Source organism: Zeugodacus cucurbitae, chromosome 2 (assembly GCF_028554725.1).
Source record: "Zeugodacus cucurbitae isolate PBARC_wt_2022May chromosome 2, idZeuCucr1.2, whole genome shotgun sequence".
NCBI lineage: Eukaryota > Metazoa > Arthropoda > Insecta > Diptera > Tephritidae > Zeugodacus > Zeugodacus cucurbitae.
The window spans coordinates 68,965,919-68,986,880 of NC_071667.1; the positions used below are offsets into that span (position 1 = coordinate 68,965,919).

At 32.3% G+C, this 20,962-nt stretch overlaps 1 protein-coding gene across 1 annotated transcript; it reads left to right on the forward strand.

The window, feature by feature from the left end:
• Positions 1-714: 714 nt before the first annotated feature.
• On the forward strand, positions 715-20,280 carry LOC105211951 (organic cation transporter protein). The gene is made up of 9 exons (XM_054232436.1): positions 715-846; positions 17,674-18,120; positions 18,189-18,343; positions 18,408-18,576; positions 18,852-18,984; positions 19,259-19,415; positions 19,477-19,659; positions 19,738-19,922; positions 19,988-20,280. Exons 1-9 carry the CDS (start codon positions 725-727, stop codon positions 20,192-20,194), a joined length of 1,758 nt encoding a protein of 585 aa, XP_054088411.1. The 5' UTR covers positions 715-724; the 3' UTR covers positions 20,195-20,280.
• Positions 20,281-20,962: the final 682 nt, after the last annotated feature.

The window sequence follows — 20,962 nt, forward strand, 5'->3', positions numbered from 1 at the left end:
GAAGAAGACGCTCTTCGCACATTTATACACACAGAATCACTAGCGACGCTGCCGGCTGCGATCCGCTGTTATCGGCGAAGACTTCCCGACCACGCATTTTTGAGGCGTTGTTGTTGTTGGCGTTGTGCATGGGGCTGTAAAAATACCAAAGCCGCGGACTTGGTGTTGTTGGAGCTGCTTGTTGTATTTGTTGTTGCTCGTGCTATATAAAATCTTTTTATACGCGCCACTTATTGTTGCTGTTGTACGGTTGTTGAATTATTTACACGAGTGCAGCGGCAGGCGAGCGGGTGCGACGACGACAACGACAACAACCAGTTGACCGCATTTGGCGCCAATGAAAAATTACAACAACAACAAGGAGGCGAACGCAAAACGAAGAAAAGTAGGAAAAGTCAGAGCGCGCTTCGCGTGATGCGTGAAAAGTGAAAGTGCAATGAAGTGTATTTTCTAATTGATAAACAACAACAACAGATAACAAATAAACAAGCAATAAATATTAAAAAGTGTGAATACAAAAAAAATAACAAAAATATTAGAAATTAATAAAAATTATTAAATTTAATTTAAAAAAATTATTTGAAGCATAAATTTTATAAATTAAATAAATTTTTTGTAAATTTTTTTTTTTGCAAAATTTACACAAACAAAAATTCTAAACTCTCATAATCAAATCACCGTTGCTCCCTTATAAATAAAACAAGTAAAATCAAAAACAACAACAATGACAGCTAAAACCAAAACTGAATGTAATGAGAAGGCAAAGGAGACCATCAGCGAAGAGACCTTCAAAGATTTACTCACCGAACAGTTGGAGCGTGTTGGCGCTGGCGGCGTATTTGTTTGGTAATTATTTTCTCCATTTTTTTCTAATAATGTAGCCAAATATATTTTACACATTGTAAATACAACAACAACAAAAACAAACATTTGTGGGCAGAGTATGAAAATGAATCGATTTCCTTCCTTCCTTCCATCTGTGTTTGTGCATGTCAATCAATAATTTCGGCATTTCAAAATAAATTTCGTAAAAACAAGTGGCGTGAAAATAAATTGCAAGGAAAGTGCAACGCTTCTTTCAATGGCTAAAAATAAATAAATTAAATAAAAAAAAATTTTAAAAATTATTTTCGAAAAAAAAAATTTTTTTCAAGCAATTTTTTTAAATATTTTTTTTAAAGATTTTTTTGTCGTTGACAGATTTTTTTTTAATAATTGAAAGTTTTTCGATAAAAAATAAACTGAACTTTTTCGAAATTATACAATTTTCGGTTTTTTTTCCACTAAAAAACATTTTTATCTAATTATATTATTTTCCCATTAAAAAAAACTTGAATGACAGCGGTAAACAATTAATTTAAATTTTTAAAAATTATTTTCGAAAAAAATTTTTTTCGAGCAATTTTTTTTAATTTTTTATTAATTTTATTGATATGATTTTTCTTATTTTAAAGATTTTTTGTCGTTGCCAGATTTGTTAAAAAAATAAATGAAAGTTTTTCGATAAAAAATAAACTAAACCTTTTCGAAATTATACAATTTTCGGTTTTTTCTCACTACAAAATATTTTTATCTAATTATATTATTTTCCTATTAAAAAAAAACTTGAATGACATCGGTAAACAGTTAATTAATGATTTATTTGCCGAACTCTCAATACAATGTAACACATATTATAATAAGCATATAAGATAAGATGCGGCCTCTCTTATTACGCTTGCCGCCAATAATTTCGCATGCAACTATTTTTGAATTGCAACTACAAGTGTCTTCAATAAACACTTTAGTACAAAATATATAATAGTTGCGCCAATTCTGAGCTGCTATAAAATGTATTTCACACACAAAATTGACAATATTTTGGGCGAAAATTTAAGAGGCGATACGCAAATAATCATCAAAAATTGTTTAGTAGAATTTCTGGGCAAAAAAAATTCGAGCAAACACATAAAATCACAAAATTCGTGCGCAAACTTCAAAAGTGGCATAACTAAAAAGTTTTTTTTTTAAAGAGTGAAAGATTGTAAATTTTTACAACAAAATTAGCACAAAATTAATGCTACTTTTATTGTAACAAATTTATATTATTTGGCATAAAAAATAACTATTTTAAAATATTTTTAATAACACAAATTAAGTTTATATAAAATATTTCAATTTCGATTTATGTCATTTTTGCTCTTCACTTGCAATATTCGCTACAAGCACGAGTGGTTTGCACAATTTTATAGGTACATTGTACATGTTCTTACACACAAGTGCTTTCGAAATATTCTAAAATTCAAAGGTTATGCGTTGAGTATGCGCAAATACACGTGTAAGAATGCATTTATCAATGAAGGCACATACGAAAAAATAACACTTGACAAGAAAAAATGTTATTTTTAATAAAACATGTTCACCGCTTTATACGTTGCACTTGGAAGACTTGACTGACTCTTCAATTGCGCCATTGTTTAAACGCTTTTATTTAAATACTATTATTTTGAAAAATTATGTGAAAAATGTATGTATGTATGTATAACAAAATAAATACATAATTACATTTAATGCAAGAGCATTGCACCTCAATTGCGATTTAGGAGGTTATAAGGCGCTGATAAGGCGATCCAACAGCAGATTTGCAAATATAATTTTACTTCTTTAGATGAAAATATAATTTTGGTAGCGTATAGATTTATAAACATATGCACATATATGCATATTATTGGAGTGCAATAAATCATAAAAACTGCTATTAAAACGTAGTTCAATATATTTACACGTTAGGGAGGTTCTAAAAAATCAAATGAATGGTCTGTACCCTTTAATCCGTAACACCACGCACATAAATGTCACATAGAAAATATCATTCTGATTAGAGATGGTGAAGGAATCGTAAGGTAGTCCAAGTCCAACTATTTTTATGAAGAATAAAATTTTATAGCTTATGACCTAAATTGATACTACTGTAATCTAAAATATCAATTTAAAAAATTTGGTGGTTATTTCAAGGGTTAGGGGTAGTCTGAAACACGAAAATACGAATTTTCAGTCATGATTTTTGCTATTAAATAATGTTATTTTACAAAAGTAATAATATAGCATTATTGCACAATGTTTTAACTTGAAGTCACGAAAATTAAAAAAAAAAAATATATATATAATTTCCAAAGTTATAGCTATTTTTGTTGACCCAGTTCCAAAAAAGGTCCTTGCGGTGACTATCATAAGTCATCTAAAATCAATCGGAAAAGAAAAATTAGTTTTATAAATAGATAATCAATTTCAAAAATTAATCAAATGACGGCCTTTGGGTAATTTTCAGGATTATCGGGAAAAATCAGCATTTTTGGAAAAAAAACCTTCGATCAGGGCCAGGATTATTATGTTTTCTAAAATCTGTATAAATTTCATTAAAATCTATTTAGCGGTTTTCAAGTTACAGTTGTCACCAGTTCAAAAAACATTTAAAGTTTCACACCAGCGTTTTGGAGTGCCCGAGCGCTCTTTGTTATTTATCGAATAACTCGAAAAGTAATTATCGGATCAACTTCAAATGTTCAGAGAATTTTCTTAAGATAATACACTTAACGAAAAAAATTAGTAATTTAAACGTTATATCTTCGCTTATAATATGAGCATAGGCGTAGGGTTTTTTATTAGAAAAATCTCCAATTGTCATTTTTATTTGTAAATAGAACATTAATTGCTTAATTAGAATATAATAGTTCCTTTTTTTTATAAATTATTTCCATGTTTAAATTTATATAATTATGATATGTAACACATCAGTTAATCCACATTTAAACTATATTTCCTAATAATATGTAATTAAAAGTGCATTTATTATCCCAAACAGTGAATTAACACAAAATTATATGTACCCATGACACATTAAAAAAAAAAAAATAAGATAATTACTACTTAAATTAAAATTGAATTGGATAATAACTGTTATTTCCGTCTCATGTACTTTGAAAATTTCCCCCAACAAAACGAAGATTTATACGTAATATCTCCAACTATAGTACCAGTATAGACTTAGGGCTTGAGATTACAAAATTTGTTCTAAAAAATCTCCATCCATGAAAAAGCAAGTGTTTAATTAGAAGAAAATAGATTATTGTATATGTATATAATTAAAATTTAAACGATAATTCCCTATAATTTGTATTTAATATTATAATTATTAACACAAACAATGAATTATTGCCAAATTAAATACTAATAACTGTTATTTATTTCTCTACTATTTTGCAATTTTCATTTAACAAAAACTAAAATTTATACGCATTAGTAGTATCGAGGCCATAGTTAAGTTTCGGATCTCTTGCTCTAGAAATTTCCATCCATTTAACATTAAATTGTCCATGAAGTTAAATGACTTAATTAGAATACAATAGATTAAATTTGGTTCAAATTTTTACCAGTATAATTAACTACAAGTTTTAATGTATATAATTACAATATTTAACTTATAAAAAACACACTTTTTGAACTATATTTCATAATTATCAAATTGTAGCATCACTATTATTTTCACCAACAATGAATTATTGCCTAATTATACGTAATAATCACTTAAATAAATGTGTTAATTACAAATGAAATTGAATGCTAATAACTGTTATTTACTTGTCAACCGAAATATTGCATGCTAAATAACTGAAAAACAGTAGCAATTTCACAGCAAAATCTCACAATCTAATTAACGAAATACATTTAGCATATATTACATGTCTATTACACAGTTTTCTAGAAAAAATTTGCGACAATTATTCGCTAAAACGCTTATTTCCATTCACTGCCTTTTCCCATCACAGAGAAAAGCATTTAAACGGTTCACTGATATTATGATATAATACTTATCGAGTCGGTTTACATATTTATAAGTGAAAATAATGCGTTTTGCAATTGGAGCTCATCGAATGGAGATGTAATATGTACATTATTTTATTCGAACAATCGGTTTTGGGGACCTATTTACATATTATCCCACACATTTACAATACACTACTGAACTCGAAGTTTCTTCTTTACGTCATTATTAATAATTATTTCTTTAGAACACATAATAATATAATATTTTTGTTTAGTTTCTTTAATTAACACTTAATTGACAATTAAATAGAATTATAAATTCAGTTTAATTTAGTATTAAATGCTTACTTAAAACACCCTGTCATACAATTGCTTTGTAACTGATAATTTTCCAATTGAACGATTTCGTATTGAAAACACATTCATTATATACAAACACAAACAATGAAGAAAACAATGCGGAAGAAAGTGAAAAAAATGGGGAAAGGTCAGCATAACAATACACGTTTATATGGGGAGAAAAAAAACGAATGTAATAAGTACAAAATAAATTTCATATAACAAAGAATCTGGGAGTGTTACTTCGCTGATATGAAGTGTCATATATATTTCAAATTTGATTATTGTATTAAAGACTTATCAAATTTTATTAATTATTAGACAATTAGGAATTAATTTAGTCAATTAGTATGTAATTATAAGTCAATTAGAAATATATTTAGTTAATTTCGAATTAATTCAGCACATGATTAATTAATTATTGGTTAATTAAGAAAGCATTGTTAAATATTACTCGGTTAGGAATTAATTTAGTGAATTAATAATTAATTAGTAGTCAATCAGAAAAAAATATTAAAACAAGTAAGGAAAGGGTGCAACCGAACATTTTATACTCTCGTAATTTATTGATATATTTTTATTAAGACCCAATTTGATTTGACCCAATTTGAAAATCCTATAATTAGGTATATAAGAGCTGGCTAAGAGAGTTACACTATTAGAAGAAAAATATTTCCTCTAAATTAAATTAAAATACCTGAGAGATTTACCGTAATTTTCGGTGAAAAGTTACCATGGGGCACTGAGTTTTCATATTCGATATCCGGGGATTGAAAAGTTATAGTCCGATTTCGACAAATTTTTCACAAGTGATGGCACAGATCATATACAGTATTTGTGTAAAGTTTTATTTTGATATCTTCATTGGTTCCTTATGTATATACATATTATAAAGTGAAGGAATAAGATGGAGTTCAAAATTTAATTACATGGGAAGTTGTCGTGGTTGTGAACCGATTTCATCCATTTTCCACACGTGTCATCAGGGTGTCAAAATTTGTTTTTGACTCATAAGTGGGTGATGCCACGCCCATTTTCCATTTTGTAAAAACATCTGAGTGCAGCTTCCTTCTGCAATTTCTTCTGCAAAATTTAGTATTTCTGACGTTTTTTGTTAGTGAGATAACTCAATTTAGTAATTTTCAACCTAACCTTTGTATGGGAGGTGGGCGTGGTTATTATCCGATTTCAACTAATTTCATGGTGTGTGGTGGGGTACGTACAAGAACCGAGTGTGGTTTATATAGCTTTATTGGTTTGCGAGGTATATACAAATAACCGATTTGGGGGCGGGCCACGCCCACTTCCCCAAAAAAGTTACATCCAAATATGCCCCTTCCTAGTGCGATCCTTTGTTTAAAATTTTACTTATATAACTTTATTTATGACTTAGTTATGACACTTTATGTGTTTTCGGTTTTCGCCATTTTGCGGGCGTGGCAGTGGTCCGATTTTGTTTCGAAAGCAACCTTCTCACGGTCCCAAGGAACATGTGTTCCAAGTTTCATCAAGATATCTCAATTTTTAAGTTATTTCAAGTTATCCGTTGCACGGACGGACAGACAGACATTCGGATTTTGACTCGTCTCGTCACCCTGATCATTTTGATATATATAACCCTATATCTAACTCGTTTAGTTTTATGACTTACAAACAACCGTTATGTGAACAATGTTATGTATATTTAGACAACAAGGATTTAATTACGTCAATTACTACCTAATGATTTCTTAATTAGTAATTAATTTATTTTTAATTATTTATTAATTAGCAATTAATTTATTCCATTATTAATTGATTTAGTTAATTATTAGTCGATTCAGTTAATTGTTACTAAATTAGAAATTTTAAAATTAATTTAGTCAATTAATAGTTAATTATTTAATTAGAAAAAATAATAATATTTTTAATTTAAGGCTATTTGATACATCTATTAATGCAAATTATTTATTAATTGACTCTATTACGAAACTGTATATCATTTTCCTCATATCTATATTGAATAACTCAACGCTTTTTGGCTTCACTTATGCATTTCTATTTCTTCTCTTAAATTTGTGTCAAAGTAAATATGCGACAAACTACTTACTGAAGAAAATCGCTACCGAAAAAAAAACTTAAATGATTCGCAGCTGTCTTTAATTGCGTTGTTTTAAAATAATATTCACAATCTGCACAAAAAAAACATTTATATACAATACATAAATACATACATATGTACTAAATTTGTTAACGTACACATTCCATTAAGAAATTTAGCACGTTACGATCACGTTCTACCAAACCACTAGTCTGTATGCGCATATGGATCTCGTGCTGTCAGCACTCACTACTATGTACGTAGTATATTTTAGAATCATAGATTAAGGGTATCCGCAAAAGTGAGAGAAGAAACATTTTACAATAGGTTTTCTAAAAAAAGTTGCACTCCCGAGTTAAGAATATTTCAGAAATGTTGTTCTACAATTCAGCTTACCGTATGTAGACAGTAATAGGGATGAGCTCTTAAATAAAGAAAAATAAATTTAGTTTTTAAGAACCGCCCTTATGCGTGGGTATATATGCTCTCGCAAAGAACTCGGTCGGCCACCTTTTGCCCCTGGCGCTATGCAACCACTGTGCGCTGATAAATATGTTTCTAAATATAAGTTTCTTATTACATGTACAATATATATATTACTTGTTATTCGTTCACGTTTTTTTGTGGAATCCTCTTAAATGTTGATAATACGGATGTGGTTCTATATGTATGTATGTACATATATTTGTACCTAATCTGAACTTCTTAGCTTATAATTATCGTATGTATGTAAATATAAAGTTATAGACAGCAAGTGTGCTAATAACGGTTAAAGTACAACTGTCAATTTGATAAGAAAGAAATTTTCTTAACCCTAGATGCTTACATATTGACTTGCACGGTGCAACTTATTTTGTGTTGCCCATGTTCAATTGCAACAAACTTGCATATTTGCAACATTATTTGTCATTAAAAATCTTTGCTCGCATACCTGTCAGCGCTTATTTGATCTGATATTCATTTGAGTGTGTGTCAGTTTCTTTATTCCGGTTCTCTATTTCATTATGCTTTTTCTATCGAGGGTCGTTCACATTATGTTTTCAATTTCAGCGCCGAAATAAATTTACTGAATGAATATACACTCACATGTAGCTCATCACCTGTGTCTTCATGAATGTTTCAAAAATCATTTATTTTATTCATTTTAAATTCGCTCCCGTTCATAAAATATTTCTCAAAGGATTATAATTAATACTGTTGTGTAGACAGCTCTTGTTCAAATAAAAATTCGATTACATGGATTAAATTATATTGAGAACACTCTCGCTCCCAATACAGATGTCTCCTAGAAATTTTTTGGTCTTGTCTGTGTGAGTGTTCAAATAGTATCTAGTAAAGGCTTTATTCTATGAAATTTTTAAGTTAAAAATCCTAGAGATTATCCGACTCTCAGCTATAACACGCATTGTAATATATAAATGTCGATATTTTAAAATCGATGATCTATGTAGATCCTGGAACATTTTTATATCGGTAGCAAATTAAATACTTAAGTTCTAGTTACAACCTATCTTTAGTGCTACCAGTTATATAAGATAATTGAATGTGAAGCATTCCTATTAAATACATAGATTTCACAACTTATACTCTATAATTGCATTTCTGCATTGTCACGCCTGACTACACGTTTTTTTTGAATGAATACATGTATACAGGGTGTGGCATCTTTTATGACAGTATATACAGATTGCATAACTTTGACAATTTCAAACCGATTGAAATGGTTAAAAATGTTTTAAGAACATCAAACAGGAACTGGAATATAAAAATAGTAGTTTAGTTATATTAAATGAAAATGGCATTGCATGACTAAACACTTTCTCAAAATGCGTGGAAAAAGTCGTGACTATCACATTACAACATTATAGAAATCAAAATAATCCTTGGGTCATTAACATTGTGTTTTAGACGCCCGACATGTTCGAAAATGTAATAAAAGTTGCAATTAAAAGAGCTAAGTTTGCCATTTGATTGATTTTATACTCAACAAGTAAGGAAAGGCTAAGTGCGGTTGTTATCGAACATTTTATACTCTCGCATATCTATAATTAGGTATATGGGAGCTAGGAGATGATATTTTTGAAAAACCTGTAATTAGATATAAGGGAGCTAGGAGATGTTATGACCCGATTTTAATAATTTTTGGAACAGAGACACACTATTAGAAGAACTACATTAAATTATCTGAGAGATTTACCCATATTTCCGGTTAAAATTTACCCTTAGGCGCTGAGTTCAACATGTTCGATATCTGGGGCCTTGAAAAGTTATAGTCCTTTTTCGACAATTTTTTCACAAGTGAAGCCAGAGATGATATGCACTATTTGTGTAAAGTTTTATTGCGCTATCTTTATTGGTTCCTTATGTTTACATTATAATGTGAAGGGATCGGATGGAATTCAAAATTGAGTTATAAGAAGAGTAGTCGTGGTTGTGAACCGATTTCGCTCATTTCATCTCAATTTTTACTCAAGTTATCCCTTGCACGGACAGACAGACATCCGGATTGCAACTCGTCTCGTCATCCTGATCATTTTATATATATAACCCTATATCTAGCTCGTTTAGTTTTATGACTTACAAATAACCGTTATGTGAACAAAACTATAATACTCTCTTTAGCAACTTTGTTGCGAAAGTATAAAAAGAGTCTAAAGCACTGTATTTGGTATATTTCTACCCTAATAAAAAATTTCTCAACTATGGAAGGTGATTGATTTCAATGTTCACATAGTGTAATAAAATATGACGCACCCTGTACAAAAACGTAATTATAACTGTATATACAAGCTCTGGAATTTGATTGGATTTTAATAAAAGAGCATTGACTGATAATTTATTCATACAAGTCACTCACAGAGATACAAATGAAAACGAGATTTTATCAATGATTATCAATATTTAAGCGAAATAATCGTGAATACTATATAGTATATGGATAATAAAATTTAAGATAACAACAGCACTCAAGTGGATAAAAAATTCAAAGTATTTTTAAATAAAAAATTTTTTTTTTTTTCAAAATTCAGTCAACAAAATATTTTAATTAAACAATATTTTTTATACTCCTTCAAAGCAACGGTTAACAAATGAGTTTTATAATGCACCACAGGTAGTAGGTTACCACGTAATTGTCGCCACAACCTTCAAATCGCAAAAAAATTCGCAAGCCACCGCATAAGCGTGAAGTGGAAATATTACATTTCAGAAAAACACTTTTGGCGATCAATGTCAAAGGCAAAGCAAAATTATCGATGAACAATAGCAATTACACACTTTCATACATATAATCTATAAAAATATATTTTTTAAAATTTATTTGCATTTGCGCTTTTATCCGGTTATGGGTGGCTACTTTACATGACGAGCACATTCGTTGTTATATTTTTGGTAATGCCTAATAATTGTTAAACATTTTTAATGTACACAGTGAGCAAAACAAAATGTAGTCAGCCGTGACAAACAGTACGAGTATAAGTGGCTAACGAAAATATTTACATATTCACAAAAGCAAATATTAAATAAATTACATTGTTAATATTAAAGGCAATTAACAGAGAAAAAATGTATCGCGATTGCTTAAAAGATAAATTTCGGTTTTTATTTGAGGAGAAAGTGCTTAAGAAGACAACAAAGTTACATGATTATTGCAGGATAAAAAGTGGTATTTTAATAGCTATAAAAGTCGAAATTTAACATTTATTTGCATTATTATATAATATGTAAACTAAAAAAAGGTGTTGCCACCTTTTTGAAATCTGAATTTAAGTAAATTAAATAAAATTTGCAAAAAAACATCATAAATGTATGATAATTTTAAGAAAATTAGCAGTTGCAAATATTTTTTACCAGGGTTGCCAGCTGTTTAAAACTATTTTTTGGTTAATGTTATCAAATTAAATAATTATTACGAAATGAGTATCAATTTCAGCAATTTAATAATATTTAAATTTACAAAAAAAATTAGTAGTGTTACCATCTGTGCAAAAGCATTAAATTAATTGAACTAACGAAAAAAACATTACAATATGTGCGTCAAACAAAACATTAATATATTTTAGCATTAAAATTAATAAATTAATATAATTCTGAATTATTAAACATATTTCTTAAGCAGGGTTACCACTTTTTATATTCTCGCAACATTTTGCACAGCGTATTATAGTTTTGTTCACATAACGGCCCCGCCCCCAAATCGGTTATTTGTATATATCTCGCAAACCAATGAAGCTATATAAACCAAACTTTCTGCAGTCGATTCTCTTACGTACCCCAGCACACACCATGAAAATAGTTGAAATCGGATAATAACCACGACCACCTCCCATACAAAGGTTAGGTTGAAAATTACTAAAAGTAGGTTAATTCACTAACGAAAAGCGTCAGAAACACTAAACACTACATAAGAAATGGCAGATGCAAGCTGCACTCAGATTTTTTTCCAAAATGGAAAATGGGCGTGGCGTCGCCCACTTATGGGTCAAAAACCATATCTCAGGAACTACTCGACCGATTTCAATGAAACTTGGTTTGTAATAGGTTCCTTACATCCCAAAGATATGTTGTGAAAATAGGCCAAATCGCTTCACAACCACGCCTACTTCCTATATACCAGAACTTTGAAGACGATCTGAATCGTTAACTTTACAATATATAAAGTAAGCACTAGTGAAGATATCGATGCAGAACTTTGCACAAATACTACGTTTATAGTGTGGCAGCCCCATTCTAAAAATCGCCAAAATCGGACCATAGGTTTTCAAGGCCCCATATATCGAACATGAGGACTTCGGTGCTTTTAACCTAATATTAGGGTTTCCAACTTTCAATGGGCTTTATACAATATATATGACGAATATGTGGGTCAAATTGTGTATTATATAATATTAATTAAGTTAAATAAATAAATTGCGAGAGTATAAAATGTTCGGTTACATCCGAACTTAGCCCTTCCTTACTTGTTTAAACAATGTTTATTATCATTCGAAAGAACATTCTTTGACATTTATTTTTTAAAAATTATCTCTTTCAAATGTTGGCTGTGGCTACTCCTCAAATGGTCCATCCGTTGAGTCCAATTTTCGATGACGCGTTCGAGCATCATTCGACTGGTAATTGGCGAATGACACGAGTGATGGTCTGCTCCAAGATCTGAATCGAAGCGGGTTTGTCCGCGTAGGCTTTAGATTTTACATATTCCCACAGGAAAAGTCTAACGGTGTGATATCACATGATCTTGATAGCCAATCGGCCAGCCCAAAACGTGAAATTACGTATCTGCTCACCGAAGTTTTCTCTCAATAAATCCATTCATTGATGCGATGTGTGGGAACCGTCTTTTTGAAATGTCGCCGAGATCATGAGCTTCAATTTCAGGCTTCAAATAGTCGGGTTAACATTGCTTCATAACGGTTGCCATTGTGGTTACGCTCTCACCGGCATCATTTTTGAAGAAATATGGACCGATTGACACTGGCCCACAAACCACAGCAAACCGTTGTTTCTTTTGGATGAAATGGCAGCTCTTAAATCTCTTCAGGTTGCTCTTCAGGTCCTAAATGCAGCAATTTTGCTTCTTTATACACTGATGGAGCCAGAAATGGTTGACCATAAGTTGGGCAAAGCGCGTTTCCTTACAGCACATGAATTTTCGTAAAAAAGTTCAACAATTTGTAAACGTTGTTCAGACGTAATCTGAAACGTGAAATGCCAAACAATACTGAACAAAAAATAACATGATAGCTTGACAAGACTCACGCGTGATTTTTTAAAAAAGGCTGTTCCCAATCCATGGATCACTCGTTACTAAAGGTTATATTTTTCTCTCATCATGGAACTCCAAGCCTTCGGCTTGCCCTAAGAAGTTTTTATTTCTTTTTTTGATTAGAAATATGAGTCAATTATAATCTAATAAATTATTGATCAATTGCCATTTCACGCTTCCATCTCTACACTAAACACAATTTTATTCATCAGATCAACACTAACGATCTTTTGACGATCATTGTCATAATGATCAGTAAAGGTACATCACTCATACGACCTGTAGTTCCAAAAATAATCTTAATACGTATTCAGATGAATAGTTACGAAATAAGCAGTAAGCTGATAGCGTTTATAAATATAAAATATAAAAATAGAATTTTATGTAAACAGTAATCGATGAATGTGTCACAACCACAGCGAATCATATTATATTTCTATAAAAAATATTATATTTATGCACAAACATATATGTATGTATGTATGTGTGTGCTTGAGTTCTTTATGGTAATTTGTGAACTATATAATTAGTTATAGTATTTTGTAATAAAAATCTAGGAAATAATTATTTATTCACGAAATGAAACATGTGTTCATATGTACATTTGAATTTTTAGAAGCATGCAAAAAGCGCTTCAACGGCGTTGTAGTTGCTTGCAGTTGATTAAGTTCGCGAGTTCACTGGAACTAGCGGTGCCTTTTTGATAAATGATATGTTTGAATAAATTATAAAAAAAAATTAAAAGCAACCGCCAAAAAGGAAATACATAGAGACACCCAAACATACAAATTGCATGAGTCACGTGTGTTGTGACGAGGCTACGATTTTTATATCCGATTTCTGTCTTTATATGTACATACATATATCAATTTTACGCTACAATTTACATTCCGCTCACGCAGACGACCGCGACTGGCGCTGAATATTGAATAATTTGTTTACGCATTTAATACAAGTACAACATGATTTAGTTTTCAAGCCGCGAATTTAAGAATATTTGCGTGTATGTATGTATGTATGTATGTACTTGTAAATAAATCAAAAATTCTACTTTTGTGTAGAATGATTAGGAAATATCCAACCGCAATTGACGAATTGTGTACGCACTTGATCTATTCTTACTAAATAGTTACACATACAATCAGTGTTATTGTTGTTGTTGCTTGCTTTGTAGACGCAAATCCGGATAACCTCTGGTTACAACTAATTTTCTAGTTTTCAAATCGCCGACGTTTATCTGCGCTCTAGAATATGAATACTAATTTAATCAGCGCTGATTTGCTTTCATTTCTTCAAGGTTGATTTGTTTTATTTATACTCGTATTTACGTTTTTGATTTAGTAGGTCGTAGGGCAGCCGCTTGTATAGCACATTAATTACGTTGGTGGCACATTTGCATTATGTAATAGCAAATGCGCCACCAACACACATTTACACATTACAACTTACATTACATTAATCTGTCTTAAGATCCAAAATGGACTCTATGATATTTTTAATGTATCTTTTCGCTGTTGCGAAGAGGGAAATACTATCATTTTCATATTCTAAAATTCTTTGTTTTAAGTATGATCGGGGTCAGAATATCCTAAACTGAATATATTTCCCATATATCGGAATTACTTTATCTAATCTGACCGGGGCCTATACTAGTCAAGGGTTATTTTCACAGAATAATTTTCCGAAAAGTTTTTGAGCAATTTGCTATGCTCCACCAACCAATCTGGTGGTGAATGAGGACAAGAGGAAGTATATCTTGTCATTAAACAAACAGTCGGCGCATTCTAGTATTGGTTCCCACGTTGCTGTGTATGTATGTATGTATGTGATTGGCGTTGCAACCGTTTAGCCGGTTATAGCCGAGTCGACGATAGTGCGCCACCTCTCTCTCTCCTTCGCAGTTCGGCGCCAGTTGGAGATCCCAAGTGTAACCAGGTCGCTCTCCACCTGGTCCCTCCAACGGAGTGGAGGCCTTCCCCTTCCTCGGCTTCCTCCGGCCGGTACTGCATCACGTTGCTGTAGACAATCATAACTTTGAAGTCGTCGATAGTTTTGGTATATCTAGGAACCAACAATGTCAGCCTCGAAATCCAACGCAGAATCACGCTACGCTGCTGGCTTGGTCATGTTGTTCAAATGGACGAAAGCGCTCGATGGAATACCCGACAGTGGAAACAGAGGAATATATTACATAAAAAACCTCTGGCATTGATATATTTTTATCGTTTTGGGGTTTTCGTGTGTAATCTCTCGAGAGAGCCATTTTGGGAGAGCAATTTGAGTTTGACTCCTTTGCTCAGAAAGTGTCTGAGCAAATATCAGGGGCATCCATTCTAGTACAGTTTGTATACTCTCGCAACAAAAGATGCTAAGAGAGTATTATAGTTTTGTTCACATAACGGTTGTTTGTAAGTCATAAAACTAAACGAGTTAGATGTAGGTTTATATATATCAAAATGATCAGGATGACGAGACGAGTCCGGATGTCTGTCTGTCCGTCCGTCCGTGCAACGGATAACTTGAGTAAAAATTGGGATATCTTAACGAAACTTGGAATACGTATTCCTTGGCGTATTCGAAAAAGGGCAAAATCGGACCATTGCCACGCCCACAAAATGGCGAAACCCAAAAACCTATAAAGTGTCATAACTAAGCCATAAATAAAGTTATGAAAATAAAATTTGGAACATAGGATCGTATTAAGGAGGGGCACATTTGGATGTAATTTTTTTGGAAAAGTGGGCGTGACCCCGCCCTCAAATAGGCTATATAAACCAAACTTTCTGCAGTCGGCTCTCTTACGTACCCCACCACACACCATGAAAATAGTTGAAATCGGATAATAACCACGCCCACCTCCCATACAAATGTTAGATTGAAAATTACTAAAAGTGGGTTAACTCAGTAACGAAAAACGACAGAAACACTAAATAATAAGCAATAATAGTAGAAGCGAGTACTCAGATTTTTTTCAAAATGAAAAATGGGCGTGGCATCGCTCACTTATGGATCAAAAACCATATCTCAGGAACTACTCGACAGATTTTTCCATGAAATTCGGTATATAATATTTTCTTTACACCCTGATAACACGGATAAAAAATGGGCGAAATCGGTTCACAACCACGAATGCTTTCGTTATAAATCAAATGTGAATTCCATCTGATTCCTTCACTTTATAATGTATACATAAGGAACCAATGAAGATAGCGGAATAAAACTTTACACAAATAGTGCATATCATCTCTGGCTTCACTTGAGAAAAAATTGTCGAAAATGAACTATAACTTTTCAAGATCCCAGATATCAGACATGTTGAACTCAGCGCCTAACGGTAAATTTTAACCGAAAATATGGGTAAATCTCTTAGATAATTTAATGTAATTCAGAGGAAATTGTTTTCTTCTAATAATGTTTCTCTGTTCCAAAAATTATTAAAATCGGTTAATAACATCTCCTAGGTCCCATATACCTAATTATAGGTTATTCAAAAATACGGTGGGCTTTAATCTACATATGTGTATTGGTTAATATGTGAGATACTATATCTTTGCGAAATTAAGTGAGTGTATAGTTTTGGATATAGTGTACCTAGCTGGTGAAAATGAATGAAATCGGTTCAGGAATTACCTCAGCCCTCATACACTATATAGGACGATTTTCGTTATTCTATTAAACTTTATGCCGAATTTATAGGTTAATTTGTGTGTTGTCTTAATAAAATTTCTTCAATAAATTGCGAGAGTATAAAATGTTCGGTTGCACCCGAACTTAGCCTTTCCTTACTTGTTACCGTTGTCACTGTGCTGCCAGAGAAACTCAGGAACTACTCGACTAACGGTAATAATAAAATCACTGCGATTAAATACATATACACATTGCCACCTAAATTTTTAAACCTGTAACTTAATTCCTTCAAATCAGATAAGATCTCAAACAATATGGGGATAGAAGATGTTTAGATATATAAATTTTTTGTTTCGGAAGGGGAGACAAAGCTAATATTTTGCATTATAAGTTCTCGAATATTATATAATTTAATGTTTTAACAAAATTTCGGACAGCACACCATCGCCACTGCATCTTACAAAACCTATCGTTTCGTTCGTGTCCCTTTTTCCAAGTCGTCGTTATCTTGCTAATAACTTGTAGACTCTTGTTATTCAACTATTTAGCCCATAGCCATATAACCTGTCTAGACCTTGTATGTCGATAAAAGTCTCGTATGGTAATTCGAAATTACAGAACAGAAATGTTAAACACATGTCTTGACTTTGACAGCTGGTTTGACAGCTACCCATTTAGGAATTCAACTATCCTAAATAAACTAAATAAACACCCTTTATGTTTTGATCAGATTAGAACTGATTCGCAGATGAAATCATCGTTAGATGTGCATAAATACGCAATAACTTAAATGAGGAAGTAAGCGATCGTTTTGCTAATTAAAATCACAGACAAACGTTCTTAAGAGCCACAATTAGCACTTAAATAATTAAAAAATTAGTGCAAATTTTAATTAAATGATTGCAATTATTTCATATAAATATTTATGAACTGTTATGTGTTTTTCTTTAATAATGCACTTTCATGTTCGAAAAGTAGCGAAAACCGCACTTCAGAACACTGTTCAACTCGATCTGTATAAATTAATTTTTTTTTTAATTTTTCCACTCTTAACTTCCAGGTCGCTCTTTTTCCTCTGCGTTACACCGAACATACTCAATGGCTTCCACGTTTCATCCTACACGCTGCTGGGCCACCTGCCCGAAGATCAATGGTGTGCCGTCGCCGAACTGCAGTCCACCAATTGGACCGTGGAGCAACAGCGCAGCATAGCACAACAGAATCTCAATACAGGTGGTTGCACCATATGGCAGTATGATTACCTAAAACTGTCAGCTATGACATATGAGGAGGCGCTGAACTACACGACACAGCAAACGGCGATCGGCAAACCGGCGGAGATACCATGTAAAATGCAAGGTGAATACGCGTACTCAGATGCCGACACGACATTTGTGGCGGATTGGGATTTAGTTTGCGATCAGGCCATACAACGTACCACGGCGCAGGTTGCCATATCGTTGGGAAAGTTCTTCGGCTCCTTCTCTTTTGGCATATTCTCCGATAAGTGAGTACACTTTCTTTATTCAATGAAAGACCTTTCATAATTTATAATTTTTAAATTTTTTTCCACAGATTTGGACGCAAGACTGCCTTCAGCTTGGGCGCCATCTTCTTCATCATATCGAGCGCGTTGTGCACTTTTTCACCATGGTATCAGCTCTTCTTAGTAGGACGTTTTGGTTTGGGCGCCGCCTCATCGGGTCTCTTCTATCCCGCTTTTGCAATGAGTAAATATATATTTGTATTCATATAGGTTCCGTTGCATTCTAACGGTAATTTATCTCTTTACAGTTGTGGAAAACATCTGCCTGCGCCATCGTTCCTGGATGTCAATCGCCTTTTCGGCCTCCTACCCGATTGGCATGATCATACTGGCGGCAGCTGCATATCTGGTGCCACAATGGCGTTATCTGCAGTTGACACTCTCAGTTCCGGCGCTTTTGCTGATTGTCAATTGCTAGTGAGTCCCGTCTTTGTTCTTTAATTTTAATATTGATATAATTATTGATAAATTTAGTAGATCTAATTAATGTTATTAATGTTTTTGACTTTTGCAATTGCTAATCAAGATTCTTATTAATTTTGATTTATGTTTTTTTTTCACTTTTTTATTGTTCTCGCTCTCTTTGTGAAATTACAAACACTGCTGCTGCTGCCGTTATCGCATATTTTCTGCGTTTTTGTTGTTGTTGCTGCCGCTGAAAACATTTGTACAATTTTTTTCATTATATGCAGCTTGATGAATGAGTCGCCACGTTGGCTTATAACGAAGAAACGCTACGATCAGGTCTATAGAATCTTATTCAAACAGAATTGCCATTATGAAATTCAGAAAGCGCCCATTGAAGCCATCACCGATAAGAAAGCCGTAAGTACTTACGTATTAAATCGCTTTTAATGTTTGTTGTTGCTATTTTTTTTTTTTTTGTTTTTGGAGTGCCATTCAAGTGTACATATGCCTTATTTCTCACAAATTATTAAAGAAAGTTCATTCACACACACATATTATTGTAAATTAATAAAAACTTCTCACTATTATTAGCTTTAGCATTCTTAAATTAACTTTTTTCACTCATTCCTGTGTACACGAAAACATACATACGTGAACATACACTGAAACACAATATTTTTACTCTTTCCAGGAGGCACAACCCGCGGCAGAACCAACACTCTGGGAGAAATTGCGTGAAGGTCCACTCAAACAATTCCATGAGCTATTCGGCACATGGAAGGTGCGTCGCCTGATATTCACCTCATATTTTATGTTTTGCGTAACCTCGCTCAGTTACTATGTAACAGGTATGTGAACTGAGATTTAAATATTTCGTTAACAATTACACATATTAATACAACCAACTAGCTCTAAACGCCGCCAACATGTCGGTTAGTCGTTTTATTTATGTTGCCGTTACCGGCATGGTGGATCTGCCTTCATATCTGGTGCCGGTGATATTGCTGCGTTTCACGGGACGTCGCACAACTACAATGTCACTGTTTATGCTGACCGGCGTAGCCTTACTCATGGTGTTAGCTGTGCCCAGTGGTAAGTAGCAACTTTTCATAATTAATATTTTTTTTTAACTAAAATTTAATAAATTAATTTTTATCCACTAAACCACAGGCAATACAGCGTGGATCATTTCATTTGCGATGTTGGGTCGTTTTGGCATTAGCGCTACATATTCCATTGTTACACTATATACCGCCGAATTATATCCCACCGAGATAAGAAATTCTGCATTGGGCACATGCTCGACGTGGGCGCATGTGGGCTCCATTTCAGCGCCTTATGTGGTCGATGTGTTGGTGAGTAATAGTATTTAGCATAATTAATGCTTGTGCAATGTGTATTTAATGACGTGTTCTTTTAGGGTTTGCTCGGCTGGTACATTCCAACGACAATTTGCGGTTGTTGCGTTTTGGTGGCCGGTCTACTGACACTCACACTCCCCGAAACCAGTACACACAAACTGGCAGATCGCGTTGAGGAAGTGCCCTCTGAATCGGAATCGAGCACTGAAGATAACACCACATCCACTACTGTGGCCAAAGCGAAAGAAACCGATGGTACTAATTAAATTTAGTTTTTTCTTTTAGTTTTTAAATATTCTCACACTTACTTATATAATTAGTAATAAACATAAGTTAATAATGATATAATTTATGCTAAATATATCAGTTATAAATTGCAAAAATTTTGCAAATGTTCCATTGTCAATATGTTAAGATAGTTTATAAGTTAAACCGAAAATATTATGGCTAGTGTTATATACCATTTACTATGTATTTTATTATGTTACTTGAGCGCATAAATACGAAGAATACAAATTTATTTATTTATATTGTAATAAAAACTATGTATTTGCACATTTATTAGTAATATATGTTAATTGTAGTAGCCTGTTGCTTTTGATAATGACAATAAAGCTGTATTGCGATTATATACAAATTAGAAATCTGTTTATCTCAACACCGCGGTTTTTAGAAAACTTAAACAATTTAGTTAAAGATTTTCGCAAAACAAATAAATATTTAAATGAAAAAAAGAATTTCAATCTTGCTTTACCTTTCTCTACTGCTTTTTATTTTGCTGACTACGCCACCCGGCCGCCGCAATAAATTGTAGTTCTCTAATGTATTTATATATAGTCTATTTATATTTTTATTATTTATTTATGTTTTTTTCATTTTGAATAAAAGTTTAAACAAAAAAATAACAATAAGGAAATACGCAGCCGGAAATTGGTTCAATAATTTAAATTAAAAGATAGCAGATAGCTCGCTCAGTAATTTAATTTATTCACAATGCAAATTCTGTGAACTCACCTTAAAAGCATTCACAATAG

Coding starts and splice junctions, on each gene's coding strand:
- LOC105211951 (XM_054232436.1), top strand. CDS start 725: ATGACAGCTAAAACCAAAACTGAATGTAATGAGAAGGCAAAGGAGACC. Junction 18,121..18,188: donor TTTGGCATATTCTCCGATAA/GTGAGTACACTT, acceptor TTTTTTCCACAG/ATTTGGACGCAAGACTGCCT. Junction 19,923..19,987: donor CTTATGTGGTCGATGTGTTG/GTGAGTAATAGT, acceptor GTGTTCTTTTAG/GGTTTGCTCGGCTGGTACAT.